Source organism: Notolabrus celidotus, chromosome 4 (assembly GCF_009762535.1).
Source record: "Notolabrus celidotus isolate fNotCel1 chromosome 4, fNotCel1.pri, whole genome shotgun sequence".
NCBI lineage: Eukaryota > Metazoa > Chordata > Actinopteri > Labriformes > Labridae > Notolabrus > Notolabrus celidotus.
In genome coordinates this window covers 2893036-2918642 of record NC_048275.1, presented here as the reverse complement: position 1 = coordinate 2918642, position 25607 = coordinate 2893036, and the positions used below count along the sequence as shown (strand labels likewise).

Below are 25607 nucleotides of genomic sequence, written 5' to 3'. Positions count from 1 at the left end.
CAACAACTTGTTGTTGAATCCATATTTCAGCTGTGGGGTAGACACGAAGAAAAATCAAGACACGCAAACCCACAGTGAGCCTGCTGTCGTCTTGATACCCAGTGATTGAAGTGACCACATGACAGGACCTCTGCGGAGTCAAAACATAATGTGAAAAACACAGTTCCATTGTATCTGTCGGAGAAAAACAACATTCTTCTGTGATATGAATGTGTTTAGGAGCTGGAGAAGCCTCACATTAACACCACAGTGCAGGCCAAGGGATAAACTTAGCCGATGACTCTGCCTCTTTGTCTGTTGTGGTTTTCACATTCTTCTCCTTTAAAATAGAAAAATGGAAAAAAACAATCACACGCTGTTTTTTTCTCCACGCGAGATGGATGATAAAAACAAAATGCACCCTAACAGAAGACGTTTGTCATGTCGTATACAGAGCAGACAATAAACAGGAGCCTGGATCGCATGCCAGTTGATTCTCTCTGCTCGTACACAATGTGAGTGGCAGAGCTTTATAGTGGTAATGATGTCCAGGAGGAGGGAGCTGAGCCATGGTGGCGGGTGCTGTGGATCCTACACTTCTCTTTCATCTGTCCAATCATGACGAACAATAAAACAATAGACGGACTGTTTCAGAAGAGCCGCCACCGGCCTGTCAATGCCGCTTTTTTGTGGCTCTGTGAAACATGGCTCCACGTTCTGATGTCCCGTCCAGAGCAAACACAGGTGAGCGCTTGAATAAAACCAGATGCTCTCTCCCTCTCGGCAGAGCGGCCGCTTTACAGCCATTTTACAGCCGGGTGTCAAAAGAATTACGATACAGATTCAACCTTTCCCAAAAACAACATCTGATTGAAAAGTGAGACAAAGCTCAGGAGGAGCTGCCAGCGCTGTCTCAAGAACTGGCCTGACATCCAACACATTTTTTGGCCCAACAATTGTGTGATTCAGTGTTCTCTGGGGGTCTATAAAATGTCGATTGTATGAAAAAATATACACATACAAATCTGAGGGTTAAAACCATACACTGTGTAAATATGGACGTAGTATCCAGGACGTCACACATCTGTTTCTGAAGAGCTGTTTTGAAGCCGATCGTCAGCGGCAGCCATATTGCTGCTGTGGAGCTGTGACGTGAAGAGTAGGGATGCACGATAATTATCGGTTTGATATTGGGGAAAATGACGTCATACCGATAAGTCCGATATTGAAAAAAATTGCCGATAACAAGAGCCGACTCAAATAAACCAAGATCGCTCTGATAACAGTCCCTTTCGTCTCAGATACCACAGATGAGCTGCAGGCAAAGAGGACCAGAGGGGTATACTACGAAGAGAGTTCAGCATATCCTAGATATATTCTCCTGATCCGGCTTCACTGAACCGGACAAAGGAGATCGCGCTAATCTGTGACACGAAGCCGGTTCTCAACATGTTGAGTCCATCCAGAATTACTCTGAGAGCGTTCACATGAACTGGGCGGAGAAGGCAACATGTGACCAATCACAGACACGGACAGTCTGCCGTCAGCACATCCACATGAATTTCAAACACTGCACTGATATTAGAAAAATATGAAGAAGTTAAATCCAGATTAACTTCAACACAGCTGAGTTTGAAACATGAAGGAAGAACTGAGGGATCAGACAAGAAGTGTTTGAAAGCGTAAATGACGTCTTATTTCTCATCATTAGTGCAGATTTATCTGACTATAATAACTCTGATTATTCCCTGACAGTGATCTCTCTCTCTCTGATTCAATCTTGTGCCATGTGTGTGAGTTTTAGACTTAATATTTCAACTGCAGTCCTGACGGTATCAAACTGAGCGCTGTGGTTAAAGGACTAATACAAATGAGAACATGATTCAAAGTGATAAGCACACGCAGTTTTATATTTTATGCATTAGCCTAAAACAATTTAATCTGAATAATCTGACTTCAGACTCTGTTTAAATATGATGTAAGGAAAGATAATCAATAACTGTCATCAGTAATTTATATATGAAAGCATACATGTAGACAAAGTGTCCTGCCCGTCTCTTCTCCCCCTCCCCTCGCGATCAGCTCACAGAGCTGCGTGATCGAGCGAGCTGATTGGTCAGTGGGTGGAGTTTACTACAAACTGATCTCTGATCCTGAGCATAACCTGCTCCGGAGCAGGTTAGGAGTTCAGCATGAGTAACCATGGTTATCTACCCTGGTAAGGAGTGAACCACCTTCGTAGTGTACCCCTCAGGACAGACGGGAACAACGTTTTCTGCTGCTGCACATGTGATGCACTTTTCAGGACTTTGTTGTTTTGTAAAAACTTAGAATTTTGAATTGACTAAAGCACTTTATTTTTTGTATTGACTGAAGCATTCAGATTTTTTAAAACTCTAATAAATGTTTATGTTTTGGGAGACTGAACTGTTGTTATTGTTGTTGTTGTGATTACAGCTATAGTAATATCTGATACATCATTTGTTTAGGTCAAAGGCAGAGCCATGATGTTGAACTCATCTTTGAACACTACATCCTAGCCTTTCTTTCAGTCAGGTGAGTATAGACTATTAAAAAACTGATATCGGTTATCAGTATCGGTATGGAGAAGCAGGAAGTTATCGGTATCGGTGGGAAAAAACAACAGCTATCATGCATCCCTAGTAAAGAGGCGGGCTTTGAGCCTCCTAGCCAACAGCTACAGTGTTCCCACCTGTCAATCAAGTCAGCTGTGCCTCTCATTGGAAGACTCTTAATCTCAATATCTTAGAAATTGCAGCATTAGAAAGAAATCCCCCCCCTACAGTGTGTAGCGATCGAGAAATGAGCGATCCAGACTACACTCGTCTTTTGAACCAGGCTGTAAACATTTTTATTTCTGCTGTAAAGATCGGCTTCTTTGAATTGGTGTGCAGTGCTTCCCCTAGGTTTACAGCCTGGGGGAAGGGCTATTACTACTATCTCAGGTGCAGACAGACTTTGCCACAATCTATCTATCTATGTAGTCGATCAGATATTGTTTTGGTTATCGGTTTTACCAAGTATTAAAATCGTCAACATTTCACCCTTTTGCTTTTTTAATATCTTAAGTTAAATAATCTAGCTTGCAAAAAAGTCAAAGGAAAACAGTCTTCATGTGACCACTATATCTGATTCTCTTGATTCAAATAAAAATGCCATGAACGCAAAATACAGGTCTGCATTGCACTTTTACGACGGTCCCTGAATGCACCTGCAGCGCTCTGGACAGACGGTCAGCTCACGGCACTCTTTGATGCCAAGGAGTTGATCAAAACTTACTAAATGTGTCTGGTGTTTCACCAAACTGGATTAAATCTAGCTCTAGATGCGGATGATGAACATTTATCGTATCATTGTGCTGTGATGTGTGTATGTGAGCGGACGTGTTTGTGTGTCTGTGTGTGCATCGGGGCAGAACTCTGCTATGCCATACAGAGAGCAGATGAGCATAATGACATCCCATCATGTAAATAAGATAAATAGCATAAGGATATTTAGTCTGTTTAATAACAGAACAAGTTTAAGACCTGATCTATAAGAGAGGTAGCCTTGAATTACTTCTGCTGTGATCTGGCGCTATATAGAAAATAAAATTAACTGAACTTCCAAGGGGGGCGGGTGCCGCTGTTTGGGGGGGTGTTTAATGGTAGGGGAAACACTGGTGTATATGTGGTTTGAGGTACTGCCAGAGCCAGCCTCAAGCAGATCCTCTATGAACTGCAGTTTTTAGCACTTCTGCATTGGACTCATATTTTTAGACCGGAGGTTGCCGCTTGGTTAAAGAAGAAAGAAGTGGACTCTCTACAATGTAAATCCTGTCTGACCTCTGTCCTAAATACTCCTGCTACTGTGCATCAGCCCTTTCATGTTCTTATCACAGAAACGCAGCACAAGACGGACTCTAGCTGCTTAGAAAGGCCCAGTGGGATGCTCAGAGGAATGGGAGGAATGTCTGCAGAACAGCAGCTGGGGCCAGGGATGGCTCAGGGATCTGCATCTCTGACACTAAGTGCACTCAAACTCAAAAAGTTGTCTGCGCTTAAATCAGGATAAAATATTCAGACAGCCTATTTAAGTGCAAAGAGATCACTCGTTCTTATCAAGCTATCTGGAGGAAGTATTTATGACAGGATAGTCGGAGAAGTCTCGGTTCAAAGTACTTTAAAAGTCACCCAGCATCAACGCACATCTGGACCACTCCCAGTGCAACAATGACTGGACACTTTTCAGAAGTTATGTTCATCTCTCTGCACGGAAAACTTCTGCAGACTCCTTACAAGGCACTGCAACCCAGTTTGATGAGTGCAATCAAGGCAGAGGACGTGCAGCGGTCACCCCATGGCATCATCATCATCACCTGGAGTCAGATCTGATTGTATCCGAGTGGTCAGTTCTTGTGTTGCATAATTTGAGGTGAAGGATCTCCTTCTTCTCAGTCTTTGTTTGTCTTCTACAAAGGTTGTAGGTTGTTGTTGCTTCACGAGCAAGCAAGCATGCTTCGTTTAGCTTTATTGATTGCTCTACTTTCCAGGGCCAAGGTCTATGTTGCGCTGAGGCCTCTGAGTTCACAGACAACTGATCTCTGTTTAAACATTGTGCAGAAAAGAGCAGAAACTGTTGGTGTGGGATCAGATTGTGGTTTCAGAAGTGTGCATTGGCTGCAAATAAGAAATCCATCCACATGGAGAGAAAAGAGGAAATGTAATCCACCATGATGCAATCTTGGAAGCCACTGGTGGTCATCGGACATCGATTTAGCTTTTAAAAAATGGAAGGAGTGCTTTCTGGACTCGAATAAGGTTGTAAGTTGGAGGTGCTTTTTGGATAGAGATACATTCAGCTTTAGAAAACAAAGAAAACATCCCATGGCACTCTTTTCAAGAGCCAACCGGGCCATGGAAATAAAGGCATTTGAACCGTTCAAAAAAGAGTGCCTGGGGATTTTTTCCTCAATTTAGCTTTCATTAATTGTCTTCGTGGATGTCAGCATGCAAGTAACAATCCCCTGTGGCTTCATCTTGTAACTCCAACTCCATTTTTTCTTCTTAAGTTGCAAAAAAAGGCAACGCAAAGACGAGTAAGTCATCGCCAGAAGTCCTTCCAACAGATGGTTACACCAGAGGCCCCAAATGTTGATCATCGCTCCATAGAGGCTTGCCCGTAGTCAATTGATGTGATGATGTGCAAATTTGCAGGGTGGTGAAGGTGTAGTTGGTTGCACTGATAAGCCATTGATCATCAAAAACCATGTTCCTGACACTTAAAGGGGAACACTACTGTAGGATGCACCATCAGACATCTGCCTCATATTGAGTCGGCCCCCCTCTTGTTAAGTCAAGGCCGAAACATCCATGACCTGATGAGTCACTAGATGACTCCACCAGACCTCTGAAGGTGTGCTGTGGTATCTGGCACCAAGACGTCAGGGGTAGATCTTTGAAGTCCCAAAGGTTGGGAGGTGGAGCCTCCATGCATCGGACCTGGTTAGTCACATACGACAGACGCTGGATTGGATTGAGATCAGGGGAATTCGCAGACCGCCAGGCTGCTTTTGTGGTCAAGCTTTGAGGATCATGTGTCCGTGGAGGCGCTTTCAGAGGTGGAAGGGGGTCAGCATGGACACTCTGTGATGGTCCGACACCTTTCTATCAGAACCAGCGTTTTGAGCTCCAGTAGCTCTTGACATGAGCTGCCAACGACTCTGTCAATGGGTCACCAGTTTTCATCCCTTGGACCATTTTTGGAAGGTATGGCTGATCAGTGTAGCTGTGTTCAACATGCACTTCATGCACCATCCACCATTTAACTAGAGCTGTATGACTTCAGCTCAATCCATCTCTTGCTTCTTGATCTTGGACCCATGAAGGACAGAACAGATTTGCAGACCCACAGAGGCTCATGGGAGTTTGGCAGCCTTGGCCCCACAGCTCGCAGCTCTGTCTCTGATAGAGCTGTGTGAGGGTTTTTGACGAAGCAGCTGGCCGCTCTCTCCAGTATCACCGTGTTACTAACGGTCCGCTGGGAGGAAGTGGATACCATTTCCCCGGAGATCCAGAAACCACAACTGACAGATGACATTCCAGGTTCCACACCCTCGGCTTATAACGAGGATTTCTCGTGGCTGAGTTCACAAAGTGATGGTGGGCGACTGGTTCACCACATCGAGTTTTAAAGATGCTTACTTGTGCTTCTGTTGACTTTTAGTCACAGCCTGCTTGGGGTTTAGATTCCCGCTGTCCCTGGTTCTTTGCATTACTTTAAAATCTGTGGATAAATCAACCCACATGCAACTGAACACTATTTTCACAGGTTGCACAACACTGCAGCAGCTCCTTCTGCAGGACTCATCGGCCACAGTCACTGTCGCCTACCAGAAATGTGCCTGCAAGTTAATAATGCCTGTCAACCCTTAAACTAAAGATTTATGATGCAACAAAAACTTGTAAATAAAAGCAACATTCGGTGATTAAAAGTTTCCCCGAACACGACACGTCTGGCTCTTTATGCGAGAGCAGGCGTGAAATAAGAGCCTCACATTCCACCACAAAGCCCAATACACAGAGCACATCTTAGAAATATGCAGATAGATACTGATATCCCCAGTGGTGCAGGACTTTCAGTAAACTTTGTGGTGCTTTAAGACGAGAGGAGAGCCGGGGAGAGAGAGAGAGAGAGAGAGAGGGGATGACGAGAGAGATCGACCGGGAGAGGGAGAGCGGGACAGCTGAGGGGGCGGGGAGGAGGGTAAACACTTTGAAATCTGAACCAGGTTTGAACAACAGTGCCCTCTCTTTCTACACAGTGACAGAGATACATTAGCCAAACAAATCAATCTGAGCTGAGACTCCATTTACAGTCAGGAGGCCGGAGCCCTGCTGCTTACAGAGCAACACCGACTGATGCAAGTCTCACAGTTTGTGCACAGGGATGCAGGGTTCGACTATGTTTTCCCTTATAGTGACAGTAAGAGATTGTGAATTTGACATTTAAGTCCTGAAGTCATGGCATTACACTCTCTGTGAAGCACACCACTGGGTGAGTTAGAAACAGCAGCTACATCCATTTTCAGATGGCTCTTAAGTTTGCAGGTCTTGACGTTCCAAATCGAGCAGAAAAACACTCAACACATGAAGAACGGAGGAGACGGCTGGAGTGAAACGGATGTTAATAATCCTGTTCAGTGACCTGAGCGGCCGGCAGGTTTGCTTTGTGCAGAATGAACGAAAGAAACTCAGAGATGTTGAATGAAATGTATGAGACTGAAAAAGGAATGTATTTTAACATAATGATGTGTACTTGAATCATGGTTTTGATATCTTGAAAGGGATGAGTATGTTTGTGAGTCACTCTCACAAGGAATAGTCCAAAAACAGGCTGCAGCACGAGTCATCTCATGATGTTTCTGCAGTCGAGGAGAGGTGAAGTGTTTGTTTCTGAAGTCAAAGAAGGAGTTTTATCTCTGTTTTGAGTAAATTATATTTAACCAACACACATAAGATGTAAAATAATATCAAAGCGGCTCTAATTGAAGTAAGAAAGCGAGACAAACAAGTTCTGATAGATTCAATTTAAAGTTTTCTTGACTCCACAGTATGATGTTTTAATCATGCAGCTACTGTCTTACAGGTGTCAGAAGTGTAAGGATGTTTTATTCTCATAAGAGCTGTCAATTTTTATTTTTTTAAATAACAATTAATTTCTGAAGTGAATCGTGATTATTTGCATTTTTTATAGCATATAAAGTTAAATTATTTTGCATGGTTTATTAATTATAAATTACATTTGTTTGCATTTTTATCAAGATTAAAATTAAATTATTTAGCATTTTTAACATCACATTTGAAATTAAATGATCTTGCATTTTTTCACATTTAAAGTTGAATTATTTGGCTTTTTTATCAAATTTAAAACTAGATTATTTAGCATTTTTAATCACATTTAAAATTAAATTATTTGGCATTTTTAATCACATTTAAAACAAAATGTAGCATTTTGTGTCACATTCAAAATGTAATTATTTTGCATTTTTAAATCACATTCAAAATGTAATTATTTTGCATTTTTAAATCACATTTAAAATTAAATTATTATGCACTTTTATCACATTTAAAACCAAATTATTTCACATTTTTATCACATTTAAAATTAAAGAATTTTGCATGTTCTTATCACATTTAAAATTAAATTATTATGCATTTTTATCACATTTAAAACTAAATTATTTCACATTTTTATCACATTTAAAATTAAATTATTATGCATTTTTATCACATTTAAAACTAAATTATTTCACATTTTTAAATCACATTTAAAATTAAATTATTATGCATTTTTATCACATTTAAAATTAAAGAATTTTGCATGTTCTTATCACATTTAAAATTAAATTATTATGCATTTTTATCACATTTAAAACTAAATTATTTCACATTTTTATCACATTTAAAATTAAATTATTATGCATTTTTATCACATTTAAAACTAAATTATTTCACATTTTTAAATCACATTTAAAATTAAATTATTATGCATTTTTATCACATTTAAAACCAAATTATTTCACATTTTTTCACATTTAAAATTAAATTATTATGCACTTTTATCACATTTAAAACTAAATTATTTCACATTTTTATCACATTTAAAATTAAAGAATTTTGCATTTTCTTATCACATTTAAAACTAAATTATTTCACATTTTTATCACATTCAAAGTGAAATTATTTTGCATTTTAAAACATATTTAAGTCCATATGAACAACATCCATGATTACGGCAACGACAGGAAAGAGTGAGGCGCTGTGGCATCTAAACTATGGTGTACCAAAAGGTACAAAATAGCATGCAACTAAATAAAAAGTGTAAATTTATTCTTTATTTGTTTCTAAAAATCCTTGCAGAATAATTTGGTTGTCATAAAATTGTGTACTCACCTTTGCTTTGCTATCTTGGGCAGACATGTAGCCGACACACATGCTCTCTGTGGTGTGACTCCATAGGAACTCCACTGTGGAATAAAGAGATGTAAAGTAAATAAGAGGATAAGTTAAATAACAATAATAAACATGTTTAATTTAAATAAAAGGACGTAGGGAGAGAGCAGAGAGCAGGCGGTCACTACGCTGTCAGGTGACTCTGTGGTGAGCTCTGAGCGTGTACATTATGGTGAAAACATACGACTCGTAGTTGTGACATAACTGCAGAGGAAGGTAGAGCCGAGCTGGAGTAGAAACTCAATTACAGCCTGAAAAAGGATGTGGTTGAAGTTGTGTTTATTCTCGTAAATCAACACAGAGCCCTTTGCCGTCCGCAGTAATCTGAGGTAGTCCACACGCTGCTCCGGGGCTACGCTCCATAAACGGCATCAAACACGGACCATACATCAACGAGTAACGGATACTTTAAGGCTCTTTATACTATTCAAGCGGGCATCATGTAGAGTATAAATAGAAACTCACTTGTCATAAGCTGTCATGTTTAATCTGACATCAACATGTCAGGAGAGGAAACTCTGCTGTAGTTTGCTTTCTTTGGAGCAGAGGGAGAGACGTGTTTAAATTTACAGACGGGGAGAAGGACAACTCTGAACCCCAGATTCATAAACTTATGACAGATTTGATAAACGGTTAAATTACATGATGGGAGGTTAAGACCATTTTTAGATTCATTGGGCAGCACTCAGACGGCCCACACTGGTCTAAAGATTAGCTGCTGATTCCACAGTGGGAGGTCTCTCTTTGAATCTGAGGGGAAGGTGTGAAACCAGAGACTGTGCAAGACCACCCCAAAAGAAAGCTTCAGGGCCTGCTCCCCCTCCTCTTCATCTATCTGATGATGCCTTTTTAAATACTGAAGAGCGGAGGTTACACTCACATCATCCTGTTTAAAGCTGCAGTAAGTAACTTTCAGCTCATGTCGAGTGTGGCGCCCCCTTGTGGATAAAGTCATACATCTTATCACTTTGCATATGTCAGTCCTGTTTTCTGACAAACAAATCTCATCTTCCTTTCTTTTGACAGGCAAAGGTATCACATGTTTCAACTTTCAGCAGCATGACATTAATGTCTCTACTAACACTTACCCTCCAGCTTTGTTTAAAGGCCCTGTGAGGAGTTTTTAACTGGCTGAGAAACAGCCTGAAACTGATACTGATGCTTCTTTATGACCCTCAAAAGCAAACAAGACCATCTACAACAACACTGATACTTTCTCTGTTGTCATTTTAATGTCTAAAACTGCTCTGAGGGGGTAGGTGTCAGAACAGATGATTGACATCCCGCTTTAGAAACACCCTTTTTTGGCTGTTTTCATTGCAAATAATCACATTGGAAGATAAGTCTAAATGTTAAAAGACAACAGGATGAGGTTATTGCCTGAAGACAATTATTTTGCATGTACAGGACAAGAGATAAGAGGTATCACTTTGTCCACAAGGGGGCGCCAGAATCGATACAAGCTAAAAGTTCCTCACAGCAGCTTTAAAGACTTTAAAAAACAAATACATGGAGATCACCTCTCTTGTTCCTGACAGTATGTTTTGCTTTTGTTGCTCATAATGAGTCATCACTATTGATGTCATTCAGTTAAAGCACACAGCCAGCTTAAAAGTCAACATAGGAGCTTTAAATATGTGTAAACCTTTATTTTGTTAGTACTTAGACACATGTTAACGACAGTGTATATGGGTGATTGTAGAAGAAAAACATAGAGCCAGAACTGGAGAGTTATATTCTGAAATTCAAGTCTTAAATTTGTGAGAAAAAAAGGGGAACAATTGGGAGAAACAAGTCACAAATTTGAGTGAAAAGGTAAAAAAAAAACACTGAAAAAAAGCTTGAAATTTGGGGGAAACAAAGTTGAATACTTCTGAAAAATAAGTAGTACATTTCTGAGAAAGAGACACGTGTGAGAATAAAGTTGCAGCAAATTTGGGAGAAAACAGTCTCAAATATGTAAGAAAAAAAAAGGTCAAAATTTGTGAAAAATAACAAACAACTTTGTTAGAAAAAAGTTGCATATTTTGGGGAAAACAAGTCAAACTTGAAAGAGAGAAAGTCACAGATATGGGGGGAAAAAAGCAGCAAATTTGGGCAAAAACTAAAGTTGCATATTTCTGAAAAATAAGTGGTAAATCTCTGAGAAAGAGTAGCAAATGTGTTAGAAAAGAAAAAGATGCAACTTATTGGGAACAAGTAGCATATTTGGGGAAATCAAGTCACAAATTTAAGAGACATAAAGTTATACATTGGTGGGAATAAAGCAGAAAATTGGTGGGAAAAATAAGTTGAATATTTGTGAGTATAAAGTTGCAAATTTGTGATTTTTTTAAAATTATTTTTGAGGGGAAAGAAGTTTAAATTTCTGGGGAAAAGTTGCACATTTTTGATAAAGAAAAGTCACAGCCTACTGGTATGCAAACAACTCCATATGTATTGTTGTGAGCGCATTTTTCAAATGACTACCAACAGCATAAATCATGGCATTGAAACACTGTGATTATTAATCATATCTCAGCTTTGAGTAAGACTGTGAGCATGGTTTATTCTCCTTCCTGTATTTATATCAACAGCCAAACTTGTTCAGACTGTCAGCCATGGTTTAGAGGTTCATGTGTGATCAGGCTCAGGATGAGGATGGTCTTACCCAGTATACCCTGAATATTTTGAGACGGCGGAGCTTCCGCACATCTGCAGCAGCGCAGGACGATGACTCCACCCAGAACTCGCTCTTCACCGGCCAGAAAGGGTGAGCCTGGACGCACAAAGAAAACAACACACACGAGATGACTCAACGAAGAACAAGCACATCTCAGAGATCAATTAAATCTCTTGTGTACTTTAAGTTCCCCACCCTAACACGTTGAACAAACACAAGGAATACGAGACAATCCCCAGACCTCTTCATCAAATCACAGGAAAACATGCCTTCATTAAACATGTTCCTCCTCCTCGCCAAGATAATCAACTGAAAGAAATCTTTCTGACCTGTTTGATTTGAAACGTAAGGCCTCGCTCTCTTTTAACGGGCAGATTAATAGCAACACAATATTTCAATGAACACATATAATCCAGCCACACTACTCCCTAACCCTGAGAGCGTATAAATAAAACGTGTGAGGACCTTCTGAGAAAACTTCAACGAGGTGTTGTGTACAGAAAAAGTTGCACTGGGTGATTAATGCGGTGAAATAAAAGGGGGAAAACGTCCCACAGTAAACAGTTACAGCGTGTTCTGAGATGTCTCAGTGCAGATTGATGGAAATACAGTTGTGTCTCCATGCCACAGTCTCTTAATCTCTGGTTCCATGTCGTAATGTTTCCCACACTCAATAAAACACTCTCTGAGCGATGCTTGGACGGCTCTCACACACAGCTCGTGTGTTTGTTCTTCATTTTACAAAGGCTCATAATTTTACACAACACTCCATAATGTCTGTGTTTGTGGTAAACATGTGAGGAATTCAATCAGGAGCTTAATGTTCATGATCGACAGATTAAATGAAGGGATTAGATCTTCTCTGAGTGAGAGTTTGGAGGTTTATCTATGGGATTCAAAAATTAATTTATAGCACTAACCACTCTTGTTTCTGGTGATGACATAATTTAGTTTAAAGCACAAAGCCAGATTAAAGGTCCACACAGGAGCTTTAAATATATGTAAACCTTTTTTTGTTGTAACCTAGACACACATTTACAACAGCATAAAGGAAACAAGACAGAACTGAGAGAAGCAAATTTGTGAGATTAAAAAAATGACATTTTAAAAAGAAAATTTTAGAAATTTGTGAGAAAAGACATTTGTACATTTGTGAGATAAATAGGTCTCAAATCCGGGAGAAAAATGTTTAACATTTTTCAGGAAAAAAACTTGGAATTGGTGACAAATGAATCTCAAATTTGGGAGGAAAAAAAGTTGTGTAAATTTCGGGAGAATTGGTCACAAATGAGATAGAAAAAAATTGAAATATTTTGGAGGAAGTGTTGCAAATTTTTCAGGAAAACAAAAAGTGGAATATGTGACAAAAAAAAGTCTAAAATTTTGGTTAAAAAAGTTGCAAATTTTGGGAGAACAAGGTCTCAAATTCAGGAGAAAGAAAGTTGCAGATTTAAGAGAATAAAGTCTCACATTTGGGAGAATAAAGTCTCAACTGTGGGAGAAAGAGAGTTGCAAATTTGTGAGAATAAAGGTTCAAATTTGGGGAAATAAATTCTTAAATTTGGCAGATTAAAGGTTCAAATGTGGGAGAAAAAAAGTTGCTAAATTTGGAGAATATAGTCTCAAATTGTGGAGATTAAAGTCTCATATTCAGGAGAAAGAAAGTTGCATATTTTTAAAAATACCTGGCATATGTGAGAAAAATATCTCAAATTTGGGAGAAGTAAAGTTGTAAATCTTGGAAGAAAAATTGGCACATTTTGTAGAAGAATTTGTACATTTTTCAGGGAAAATAAATGTGGAATTTGTGACAAAAAGTCTCAATTTCTGGATAAATAAAGTTGCAACATTGGGAGAAAACTGTCTCAAATTTCAGTGAATAAAGTCTAAAGGATAAAGTTGTAATTTTAGAGAAAAGGTTGGCAGATCTGTTGGAAAGAGGCACATTTGTTTCCCTAAGTGTGAGTTTGCAGGTGGATCTATGCAAAGAGGGTTACTTTACTAAGTGAAGTCCCTGATGGTGGTGTCATCGTGTTATTCTATTTATAGGACGAGACCAAAGTACCACAGAAGTTGAGTGAGAGGCTTCCTCATCTCAAACACACTGCCCTCATTCCTCTAGCGAGTGCAGGATTTATGGAGCTTTGTTTAACTTAATGTGCATCTTGAAAGGAAACAACAGAAGAATTAACTTCAAATCGACTTCATCCAGCCCGTCCAAACGTCTCGGTCCTGCAGATGTCCATGACAAAGCCAAGCTGGGACGGACTTCTAAAGGAGGCCAGAACAAGGCAGAAACCACCACATGTTTCCACGCTCTCTTTCTTCCTCTGCTCTGTCTTCTCTCAGGGATCCCGGCGGTCATTCACAGACGCAGTTAACAAGACTTTCTGAAAACTGACCACTTCTGAGAATACGGCAAAAAAAACCCACGTGAACTTCCAACAAAGCAATTATGTCCTCTAAAAAAGGTCTGTGGCTGTCAGCTGTGATGAGCGGAACATTTGAAGGCTCTGTTTAGACGATGAAAATGATCCATAAATCAAAAGCTGTCTCATCTGATTCTATTATTTCCAGTTTTCCAGCTCGTTCCTCACATTACACAACATCTGTTTGTCAGTTTAACTCTCTTCATGCATAATTGTGTTTCCTGCAAACACGTTCTTGGCTGGCGAACTCGAGTGTGTGTGTGGAAATGTGTGGGGATCGCAGCATGCGGATGACTCACTGATGAACTTGTTTTGCATAGCCTCCAGCAGTGCTTGGTGGGCATCCTCAGACTGCATGGCAGCAGAGCACTCCCGCGCCAGCATAGTGCGGATCAGATGCTCTCCACAGCCTGAGAAGAGACACAAAGACACACCTGAAGCTTTCTGAACTCATTTCCTCGTGCAGAAAGCTGCACAAGGTGTCAGGTGAGGTCAATTAGAGACGTGTAAAACAATCCATGCATATCTGAAATTGAAGGCACATTAACTGAGTGTTTGTAACTACGTCATGATTTTAAAAAGGCACTTATGATTGCTTCCTCATACTTCTTCACTTTCCAAAGAGATCCCGTTTCTCTAACATATCCGGTTATAAAGCGACGCAGAGGAAGAGATTACAAAGTTGACTTTTCCAGCTCGTATAAAAGAGATTCTGTGACATCAAGCTGTATTTTCACAGGTTGGGCTGCAGAGTGCAGCTGCCTTGCTCAAGGGCACACTGACAGTAATTGCTGCAGGAGGGTTTGAGTTTCTCTTTGACTTTTCTCTGCCAAGATTTACAGCTGCTCTCGGAATTTGAAACAGAAACCGCTCTGAATCAATCCGGCCTCTGTAAACTCTGTGCTCTCGCTGGTTGTGTGCAGATACTTGCAGAAATGTCAACGTTTAAACATTTATGCATCACTTTTATAAATTATTATAGGTATGGATAGCAAAGTAGAACATTTGTGGGTAAAAAACTGAAAACTTGTGAGGAAAAAGATGCAATAAAAAGTACATTTCTGAGCAAGAGTCAAAAATTTGGGAGATTAAAGTCTAAAATTAGGGAGACTGAAGTCTCATATTTGGGAGAATAAAGTCTCAAATTTGGGCGAATAAAGTCTCAAATTTGGGGGAATAAAATGTCTCACATTTGGGGGAATAAAGCCTCACATTTGGGAGAATAAAGTCTCACATTTGGGAGAATAAAGCCTCACATTTGGGAGAATAAAGCCTTACATTTGGGGGAATAAAGTCTCACATTTGGGGGAATAGAGTCTCACATTTGGGGGAATAAAGTCTTACATTAGGGAGAATAAAGTCTCACATTAGGGGGAATAAAGCCTCACATTTGGGGGAATAAAGTCTCACATTTGGGGGAATAAAGCATCACATTTGGGGGAATAAAGTCTCACATTTGGGGGAATAAAGCATCACATTTGGGGGAATAAAGTCTCACATTTGGGGGAATAAAGCATCACATTTGGGGGAATAAAGTCTCACATTTGGGGGAATAAAGCCTCACATTTGGGGGAATAAAGTCTCATATTTGGGGGAATAAAGCCTCATACTTGGGGGAATAAAGTCTCACATTTGGGAGAATACAGTCTCATATTTGGGGGAATAAAGTCTCACATTTGGGAGAATAAAGTCTCACATTTGGGGGAATAAAGTCTCACATTTGGGGGAATAAAGTCTCAAATTGGGGGAATAAAGTCTCACATTAGGGGGAATAAAGCCTCACATTTGGGGGAATAAAGTCTCACATTAGGGGGAATAAAGCCTCACATTTGGGGGAATAAAGTCTCACAATTGGGGGAATAGAGTCTCACATTTGGGGGAATAAAGTCTCACATTAGGGGGAATAAAGCCTCACATTTGGGGGAATAAAGTCTCACAATTGGGGGAATAGAGTCTCACATTTGGGGGAATAAAGTCTCACATTAGGGGGAATAAAGCCTTACATTTGGGGGAATAAAGTCTCACATTTGGGGGAATAAAGTCTCACATTAGGGGGAATAAAGCCTTACATTAGGGGGAATAAAGCCTTACATTTGGGGGAATAAAGTCTCACATTTGGGAGAATAAAGTCTCACATTTGGGAGAATAAAGCCTCACACTCGGAGGAATAAAGCCTTACATTTGGGAGAATAAAGCCTCACACTCGGAGGAATAAAGCCTTACATTTGGGGGAATAAAGTCTCATATTTGGGGGAATAAAGCCTCACGTTTGGGAGAATAAAACCTCACATTTGGGGGAATAAAGTATCATATTTGGGGGAATAAAGTCTCACATTTGGGGGAATAAAGCATCACATTTGGGGGAATAAAGTCTCACATTTGGGGGAATAAAGCATCACATTTGGGGGAATAAAGTCTCACATTTGGGGGAATAAAGCCTCACATTTGGGGGAATAAAGTCTCATATTTGGGGGAATAAAGCCTCATACCTGGGGGAATAAAGTCTCACATTTGGGAGAATACAGTCTCATATTTGAGGGAATAAAGTCTCACATTTGGGAGAATAAAGTCTCACATTTGGGGGAATAAAGTCTCACATTTGGGGGAATAAAGTCTCAAATTGGGGGAATAAAGTCTCACATTAGGGGGAATAAAGCCTCACATTTGGGGGAATAAAGCCTCACATTAGGGGGAATAAAGCCTCACATTTGGGGGAATAAAGTCTCACAATTGGGGGAATAGAGTCTCACATTTGGGGGAATAAAGTCTCACATTAGGGGGAATAAAGCCTCACATTTGGGGGAATAAAGTCTCACAATTGGGGGAATAGAGTCTCACATTTGGGGGAATAAAGTCTCACATTAGGGGGAATAAAGCCTTACATTTGGGGGAATAAAGTCTCACATTTGGGGGAATAAAGCCTCACATTTGGGGGAATAAAGCCTCACATTTGGGAGAATAAAGTCTCATATTTGGGGGAATAAAGCCTCACATTTGGGGGAATAAAGCCTCACATTTGGGAGAATAAAGCCTCACATTTGGGAGAATAAAGCCTCATATTTGGGGGAATAAAGCCTCACGTTTGGGAGAATAAAGCCTCATATTTGGGGGAATAAAGCCTCAAATTTGGGGGAATAAAGCCTTACATTTAGGAGAATAAAGCCTCACATTTGGGAGAATAAAGCCTCACATTTGGGAGAATAAAGCCTCATATTTAGGATAATAAAGCCTCACACTTGGGAGAATAAAGCCTCACATTTAGGAGAATAAAGCCTCACATTTGGGAGAATAAAGCCTCACATTTGGGAGAAGAAAGCCTCACATTTGGGAGAATAAAGCCTCATATTTAGGAGAATAAAGCCTCACATTTGGGAGAATAAAGCCTCACATTTGGGGGAATAAAGCCTTACATTTGGGGGAATACAGTCTCACATTTGGGAGAATAAAGCCTCACATTTGGGGGAATAAAGTCTCATATTTGGGGGGATAAAGTCTCACATTTGGGGGAATAAAGTCTCATATTTGGGGGAATAAAGCCTCACATTTGGGGGAATAAAGCCTCACGTTTGGGAGAATAAAGTCTCATATTTGGGGGAATAAAGCCTCACATTTGGGGGAATAAAGCCTCACATTTGGGAGAATAAAGTCTCATATTTGGGGGAATAAAGCCTTACATTTGGGGGAATAAAGCCTCACATTTGGGAGAATAAAGCCTCACATTTGGGAGAATAAAGCCTCATATTTGGGGGAATAAAGCCTCACGTTTGGGAGAATAAAGCCTCATATTTGGGGGAATAAAGCCTCAAATTTGGGGGAATACAGTCTCACATTTGGGAGAATAAAGCCTTACATTTGGGGGAATAAAGTCTCACATTTGGGGGAATAAAGTCTCACATTTGAAAGAAAAGAAATTTGAAAATTTGGGAGAATAAAGTAAGTGTATAAGTAGTGCCTTTGTGAGAAAGAGTAGATTACTTCCCTGTCAGGCTGGATGTCCAAACACCAAAAGCGTAGTTTGTTTAAACATGGACAGTAAACGAGAAGCAACTATTTTTATTAGACCGCGCACTAATAGTTAGGAGCTGAGAAGACTTTTTACAGTCGCAGGTTGACATAAGTGGCTGCAGTGGTGCACCAAACGATCTGTGCCACAGTTTGTCTTTGCACAGGAATAAAGAACTGCAGAGTAAAAGTTTGATTTAAAGGAGAGTTTAGCATTCCTATGCAAAAGCCTGATGCAACATTTGTTTATCTTAAAGTGGCTTCGCCTTATGCTCAAACACTTCAGGACAAATCAAAGCAGGTGATTAGTTTTTTTTGCGTTACCACTTAGAAGATCAACAGCAACCCTCTTCTTGCAGAAAGGACAGACATTAGGTCCCGTGTGCACGCCTGCAATCACTCTTTTTCTGTCTGCAAAGACTCAGGAAAAAAACAAAAAGCTGTCTGGCAAAAGCTCCCGTAAAAACCCATAAAGACTGAAGAATATAACCTTGTTGTTTCTGTAAACACAAATGAGCGCCCAATAAAACATCAGGTAACTACAACAAGACTCAATGCAGGTCTGTAACTGTGGAGACCAGCTGCCCTGAGCGATGGGAAGTTCTTGTTTAACGAGAGCAGAATGTCAGATTGGCCAGGTACTCTGCACTTTTTGTAACGTGTTACCGTAAACGGCTCTGTCGTAGGGGGACCGAACATGGCAACGCAAACACGCTGTAACGGAAAAACTGCAGCGAGGAGCCCAGAGTGGAGGCGCGGAGGGCCAAGAAACGCAGACGGTATTCAGCCTCACATGAGCTGCACATTACAAACACGGGGCTGAAAAAAAGAGTGGCATAGAGAGCGAGGATCATGCTCCTCATGTCAGAGCGAAAATGACTGTTTTCTGATGGGAATGCCTTTCATGTGAGGAAATTAAAAACAGGTGTTGCACTGGAACACACATTATGCTCTCCATAAGGAAAGCTTTTCTCTGTAACATCAAAGACAGAGCCACGGTATAGGAAAACAGGATGAGGTGAAAATCCATGCTGAGGAGAAATCTACACTTCATCTGCTGGAGTAATTGATGAGCAGGAGATTAGCACTCCGTTTAACTGCTCGTTTGAAAACTGGATCTTTCCTTTAAAATGAGCCAGAGACATTAGACTGGTCCATCATCGGTGTGTATGTGTGTTATTGTTGATACGCTCCTCTCACCGTCTCAGTAACTTCTCCATGTGATACATTCAGACAAGCTTCAGCAGTGCAAAATGCTGGCTGTCTCAGTCGTTCAAGTACACATGAGTCAAGCTTCGGCCTGTCGGGTCAGATCAGCTCGTCTGCTCTGAAACGCATTAGGCTACAGATCCACATCAAAAGGGCTTAATGTTCCCCAGAAGCTACATCGCAGACGTCTGCACATCTTAAAGAAGTGGCCTAATAGCAGCTTCAACCCATTCAGCGACGAGAGGCACGCACGGTCATTCTGGAAACAATGTCTTATAAATAAATCCAAGAAGAATGAGTCTCTCTCTCTCGTCCCTGACAGAGAGGGATGTCTCTGTTTAAGGTTCAACTTTTGACTGACACTGACAGTCTCGTTCTGTTAAAGGTGGTTGTTTTCTGTTCTCTGAAAGCAAGACACGAGTCTTCTGCTGGGTCATGGTGAATTAAATATGATGTATGGTGGTCTCAGGCTTTAAAATGTAGACTTTGAAATCCCTAAACCAAGCCAGAAACCTTGGTGTAGTCTTAGACTCAGACCTTAATTTCAGCAGCCACATTAAGACAATTACAAAGTCAGCCTACTATCACCTTCAGAATACATCAAGGATTAAAGGACTCATGTCTCAGCAGGATGCAGAAAAACTCCTCCATGCATTTATCTTTAGCAGACTAGACTACTGTAACGGGGTCTTTACAGGACTCCCTAAAAAGTCCATCAGACGGCTGCAGCTCATACAGAATGCTGCTGCTCGAGTCCTAACAAGGACCAAGAAAGTAGACCACATCACTCCAGTTCTTAGATCTCTACACTGGCTTCCTGTCTGTCAGAGAATAGACTTTAAAATCCTGCTGATGGTTTATAAAGACCTGAATGGTTCAAAGATCTGATGCTCCTGTATGAACCATCAGGACCTCTGAGGTCATCAGGTACTGGTCTGCTTTCAGTCCCAAGAGTCAGAAGGAAACATGGTGAAGCAGCGTTTAGTCATTATGCTCCACATATCTGGAACACACTCCCTGAAAGCTGCAGGTCTGCTCCAACTCTCACCTCTTTAAAATCAAAGATTAAGACCTTTTTATTTGACACTGCCTTCCTATCTTAGATTATTTTAACCCACTCTAAATTTTAATGTAATTTTTAATATATTTCTAATTTTCCTTTTCTGTTTTATTATATTTATCATTTTAATTGTGTTCTTTTGTGCCTGTCTGAATGTTTCCATTAATGTTTTAATGTAAAGCACATTGAGTTGCCCTTGTGTATGAAATGCGCTATACAAATAAAGCTGCCTTGCCTTGCCTTGCCTACAATGACAGTTAATGCAGGGGTTAAAAAGTAATAAAACATCCCCTGAATGTGCTGCACTTTCAACTTTGTCAAGACATTTTTCGGTCATGATTGCACGGCTCATAGAAGACCTGAATGCAGAAGTTTTCTGCAAGAAATTCATAATTTAACCTTGCTTTATCACTCCAACGGTGATAAGATTGCTCATATACAAAATGTGGTAAAGGTGCAAAATCTACCAAAGTGGAAAAGCAGCTGTATTTCCTCCTGGAGCGGTTTGCCTCTCCATTTCTGCATGAAAGGAAACAACAACAACCTCTTCCTTCCTTCCTTCCTACAGCTCCTCCTCCTGAGGCTCAGACTGCAGCGTGCAGCAGCAGAGGAGGAGGACGAGGAGAGCGTGACAGGTGACAACTATAACTCATTACCATGGCATGTAGAGAGTGAGAGAGAAGATCTGCTACTACAGCTGATTTATAGCCGGTTATGCATGAACTGTTTCTGTATTTTTATGCACATGGAGATATTTAAGGTGTTAGTAAAAGCAGAAAGTACTTAAGGCTTAAATAAAAGCACTAAAACAGTTTATAGCACGAGCAGATTAATGTTCTGAATCAAAACAACTGCCCTCAAAGTTTGCCAATTCTCCCCTCTCTCCACTGCACTCCCTCAGCTCTCCCTCCATCATATCTCCAGCAGGTGTCCCATGTCAGATGTCGTTGAAAATCCGCAGAGCTTTGCGATGCACCTGGCGCGCAGCTGACTAACAAAGCGCGGGGAATGATGACTCAATCAGCCGAGGAAGTGACTGATGAGAATCACTCAGCGGGGATGGTTGGAGGTCAGCGGAAAGTGTTTTCAGCCTTTTTGAAGCCTGACTCACCGAGGCTAAATAAAAGGCTCACGTCGAAATATATCTGTTTCTGATTCATATCAGTCTCCCAAACAAAAGGCAGGCTGGTGGTAAACATGGACGCTGCTGCTGCTGCTGCTGCTGCTGCTGCTGCAGAGAGGAGCGTGACACACATGTACTGTGAGGTGGTGCTGTAAAGAGAGAGGGCTGTGTATACCTGAGGTACTCACTGCTGTGGAGTAAGGGTTCATGTTACAGGCGTTTTCAGCCCAGCAGCCACATCCATAATGAGCAGCCTGAGAGAGGGGAGACAAAAAGAAGACGATAAGATGCAAGGGAGATAGATTTGTTAAAATATTGATGATCAGGAAGAGAAATACCTTAAACTCTTACATAACAAGTCTGAGTAAAGCATGCATCTTTAAGGAGGGATATGAGTCGTCACTTTAGTTTCACAGTGTTGATGAATTCAAGGCATTAAATGTTACTGATTAATTGATTCTGTGAAGCTGTTGTGTGTTTTATTTTTCCTGTTCTGTTGTTGTTTATGTCGCTAATAAATTCTTGCGGTTGCCTCAAAGTGATGGACTTGATATGTTTTGGACTTGAACAAATATTATCTGCTGAGGTCTTTTTAGAGTCAATTATTTGGTTTAGATTTTTTATCGTTTTTAGATATTTATTCACATTTACTTATTACCTGTGCTTTTTAAAGCCATGCTCGTAATTTCATGCTGCCTGCATCTCTGATGTTTTGTGGAATGACAAGAAAAGGAGTCTTGAATCTTGAATCTTAGGTTTGCACCACTCCAAGTAAACATAGTTCAGTCTGTAGCAACTGAACGTCTCTAAACTTTACCTTCTGTTTGCCGCCAACTGATCACTTACTGTGGATGTTATACCTGAAATGTTCTGCTTCCTGTCCGAACACAGGTTGTGTGAACAGGAGACTACATCACAAGATCTGAGTTGGCTCGAAAACATAAACACTAACTTCAAAATGTGAAGAGTTTCTGGTTGCAAACTATAAGTGTTTCTCATATGGCATAAAGTCAAACCAGGTAAAGCTAAAAATTACTGATTTAAAGGGGACATATCACGCTTTTTTCATCAACATATATTGGTCTAAGAGGTCCCCAAAACATGTCTTTAAAGTTTATGCTCAAAAAAACACTTTGAAATCAGATTCTGGTCTGCCTGTAAACCCCTCTTCTTCATTCCTCATCAGAACACTCTGTTTTCCCTCTGACCACGCCCCCTCAGGAAGTGGATGTGCCTCGGCTCTCCAGCACGTTGATCTAATGTTTACATGTTGGCTGTATATACACGGCTGCTCAGAGATCATGTTACTTCAACCCTCTGAATCTGATCCTGACGGAGAGGCGCCTGTAGCAGGACCTTTCTGAACCATTGGTCACAGATTTAGTGTTTCTTGTTGTTTTATTTATCAGTATGTCGACGTGTGTCTTGGTACACAGCTACGAACGTGTAGCTATGTGGCTATGCTAACTAGCGCTAACAGTTATCCATGATAAATAAAAATCATCCACTAGATCTTCAAATCTGCAGACGTGGGGAGTAAAACCGACCTCTGCCAGAAAGGCAGCAGGACCTTTTATGAAGGATTGGTCACAGATTTAGTGTTTCTTGTTGTTTTATTTGTCAGTATGTCGACGTGTGTCTTGGTACACAGCTACAGCTACAGCTACAGCTACAGCTATGAACATATAGCTATGTGGCTATGCTAATTAGCGCTAGCACTTATCCATGACAAATAAAAATCATCCACTAGATCTTCAAATCTGCAGACGTGGGGAGTAAAAGCGACCTTTGTGTTTATTAAGACAGCCTACAACTAGCATGCCTCCCTCCTAAGCTCCTTGTTAGCACACGTGTGCAGGTAATGAAAAACGGAGGAGGGATTCAGTATTATTTTATACAGTCTATGGGCTGAACAAGCTCCGAGCTCTGACTCCGTGACAGACCGGATATTGTTGTTACGTAACAAAAACACGGAAGTCTGAAACGGCTGGTTTCACACACATTTACAGAAAGGTGGAGAAATCAAAACAGGGGCAGAATGGATTCTTTTCATTCTCGGGGGGTTTGTAGACAGGGACACATATTTCAGGTAAAGAACCATTAAAAAGTCAATTTTGCATGATATGTCACCTTTAAGGCAATTTCAGCTGCACTTTCACCAACTTTGTTTAAGCTTTGAAGAGACTGACCACTTAGGAATCAGATGATTTAACCTCAGAAGAATACATTTCTTTTTGTAGTTTTCCCTGCAGCCTGTCATAATAATTTGTCACTAACTGCATGGAAACTATATGGATAAAAGTATCCGGACGCCTGACAGGGGCTGTAATGACATTGTATTCAAGTACTTTAATATCTAGTTGGTCCCCCTTCTGTATCTCTAACAGCATCCACTCTTCTTAGAAGTCTATCCACAGATGTTGGAGTGTTTCTGTGGGAATCTGTGCCCGTTCATTCTGCAGAGCATTTATGAGGTCAGGCACTGATGTTATACAGGAGGGCCTGGCTCACAACCTTTGTTGTCTTGATATGTTGAAGCATTAAGATTGCTCTTCACTGGAGATAAGAGGCCTGGTGAAATGGACATCTTTGATTAGCGCCTGTCAGTGGCAGTATGCAAACCTTCGTCCTTGAAGTTGATGTGTTGAAGCAGGATAAAGAGTCAAGCGCCAGGATGTGAGCGACTTTGACGAGGACCAAACTATGACGGTTAGATGACTGGGTCAAATCATCTACTACACTTCAGCTCCGGTCTGCAGGGGTCAGTATAACCAAAAGTTGTCCAGGAAAGAAAAACCAGGGTCATGGCCGGCCAAGGCTCACTGATGTGTGTGGGGAAGTTGGCTTGTGCAGTCTGATCCAACAGAAGAGCTCCTGGAGCTCAAAGTGCTGAAACAGTTCATGCTGGTTCTGATAGAAAGGTATCAGAACTGGTCAAAGGAGGAACAGAAGACGGTGGCCTGGAGGAGGACGACACTGTTGACTCTGTCTCCAAATTCTTCAGATCTCAGTCCAATCGAGCATCTGTGGGATGTGCTGAGTAAACAAGTCTGATCCATGGAGGCCCCTCCTCCAGAGCGGAAAGGATCTACAGCTAACATCTTGGTGCCAGATACCACAGCACACCTTCAGAGGTCTACTGGAGTCCATGTCTCGTCAGGTCAGGGCTGTTTTGGCTCTGACCTGATGAGATGTACGTCAGGTTGTCGTAATGTTACGGAGAGAAATGAAGGAGGCTGAATTACCTGCCCAACCCTGCCGGGGTGTTTCATAGCGAGGCCTCCACTGGACACCGCTGCAGCTACATTCCCCTCCAGATCCACAACCACAGCTCCCACTGTGTCGAGGCAGCCTGGACCGTTTTCCTGCAGCAAAGTAAGGAGAACATTTCAGCCAAAACACAGGACGACAAGTCCAAACACTCACTCTCTGAGGCCGAGGACGTTTCCACAATTAAGACTGCCCTGCATGAACTCATCAATTATGAATCACTCTTCCTTGCCCTTCTTATTTCTTCAGAGATGCGGGGTTGTGATTTCAATCAGCTCTCTTTTCTTCTCTGATTGCAGTTTGCTTTGGAAGTGACTTGTTTGTGAACCATCATGACTCAGGCTGAGTGATAAATAGAGTTCTACAGGCTAAATGTGCAAAATGGCCTCATGATACACGATCTGAGCTCCAGTCCCACCAAGAACTGAGGATCTTCACTAAAACAACAGAGTAAAGAGGCAGCTACAAAGACCGCCTCGTCCTTTCTTATCAGCGTGCTTCAGTGAGAAAATAACAAAGTACACAGAGACTTCACAGCTTAAGATACTTCTTTGGAATAACATTTGTATGCTTTAGATTTTCTTAAATCAACACTGCAACTAATCAAGATCACCAAACAGGTGCCTGTATCGTCTGAAAAAAATGAATGGAAAATATTTACAACTTGGCAACAATACAGAGACATAAAAAGAACACTGTGTCTGAAAATTAAAACCAGACTTAGAGCGATAACTGTTCTTGCTCAATCCACAGACCTCATACAGCCACGAAAAGAGCTTATAACCTGTGATCTGACTCGGTTGAAGTCCATTTTTAAGACTCTGATGATACCAAATTTAATAATCTCCATCATTTTTAC

The 25607-nt window shown here is 40.8% G+C and overlaps 1 protein-coding gene across 2 annotated transcripts in view; it reads right to left on the bottom strand.

Annotated features, from left to right (window-relative positions):
- Window positions 1-25607, bottom strand: part of tasp1 (taspase, threonine aspartase, 1) — a 45919-nt gene that overhangs the window by 7446 nt on the left and 12866 nt on the right. For both annotated transcript variants that reach the window (XM_034682044.1, XM_034682046.1), the window contains 5 exons: window positions 24724-24843; window positions 21654-21732; window positions 14384-14494; window positions 11644-11751; window positions 8934-9007 (listed from right to left, as the gene is read on the bottom strand). In XM_034682044.1, the coding sequence (XP_034537935.1) occupies window positions 8934-9007; window positions 11644-11751; window positions 14384-14494; window positions 21654-21732; window positions 24724-24843 (492 nt within the window). The remainder of the gene's footprint in view (window positions 1-8933; window positions 9008-11643; window positions 11752-14383; window positions 14495-21653; window positions 21733-24723; window positions 24844-25607) is intronic.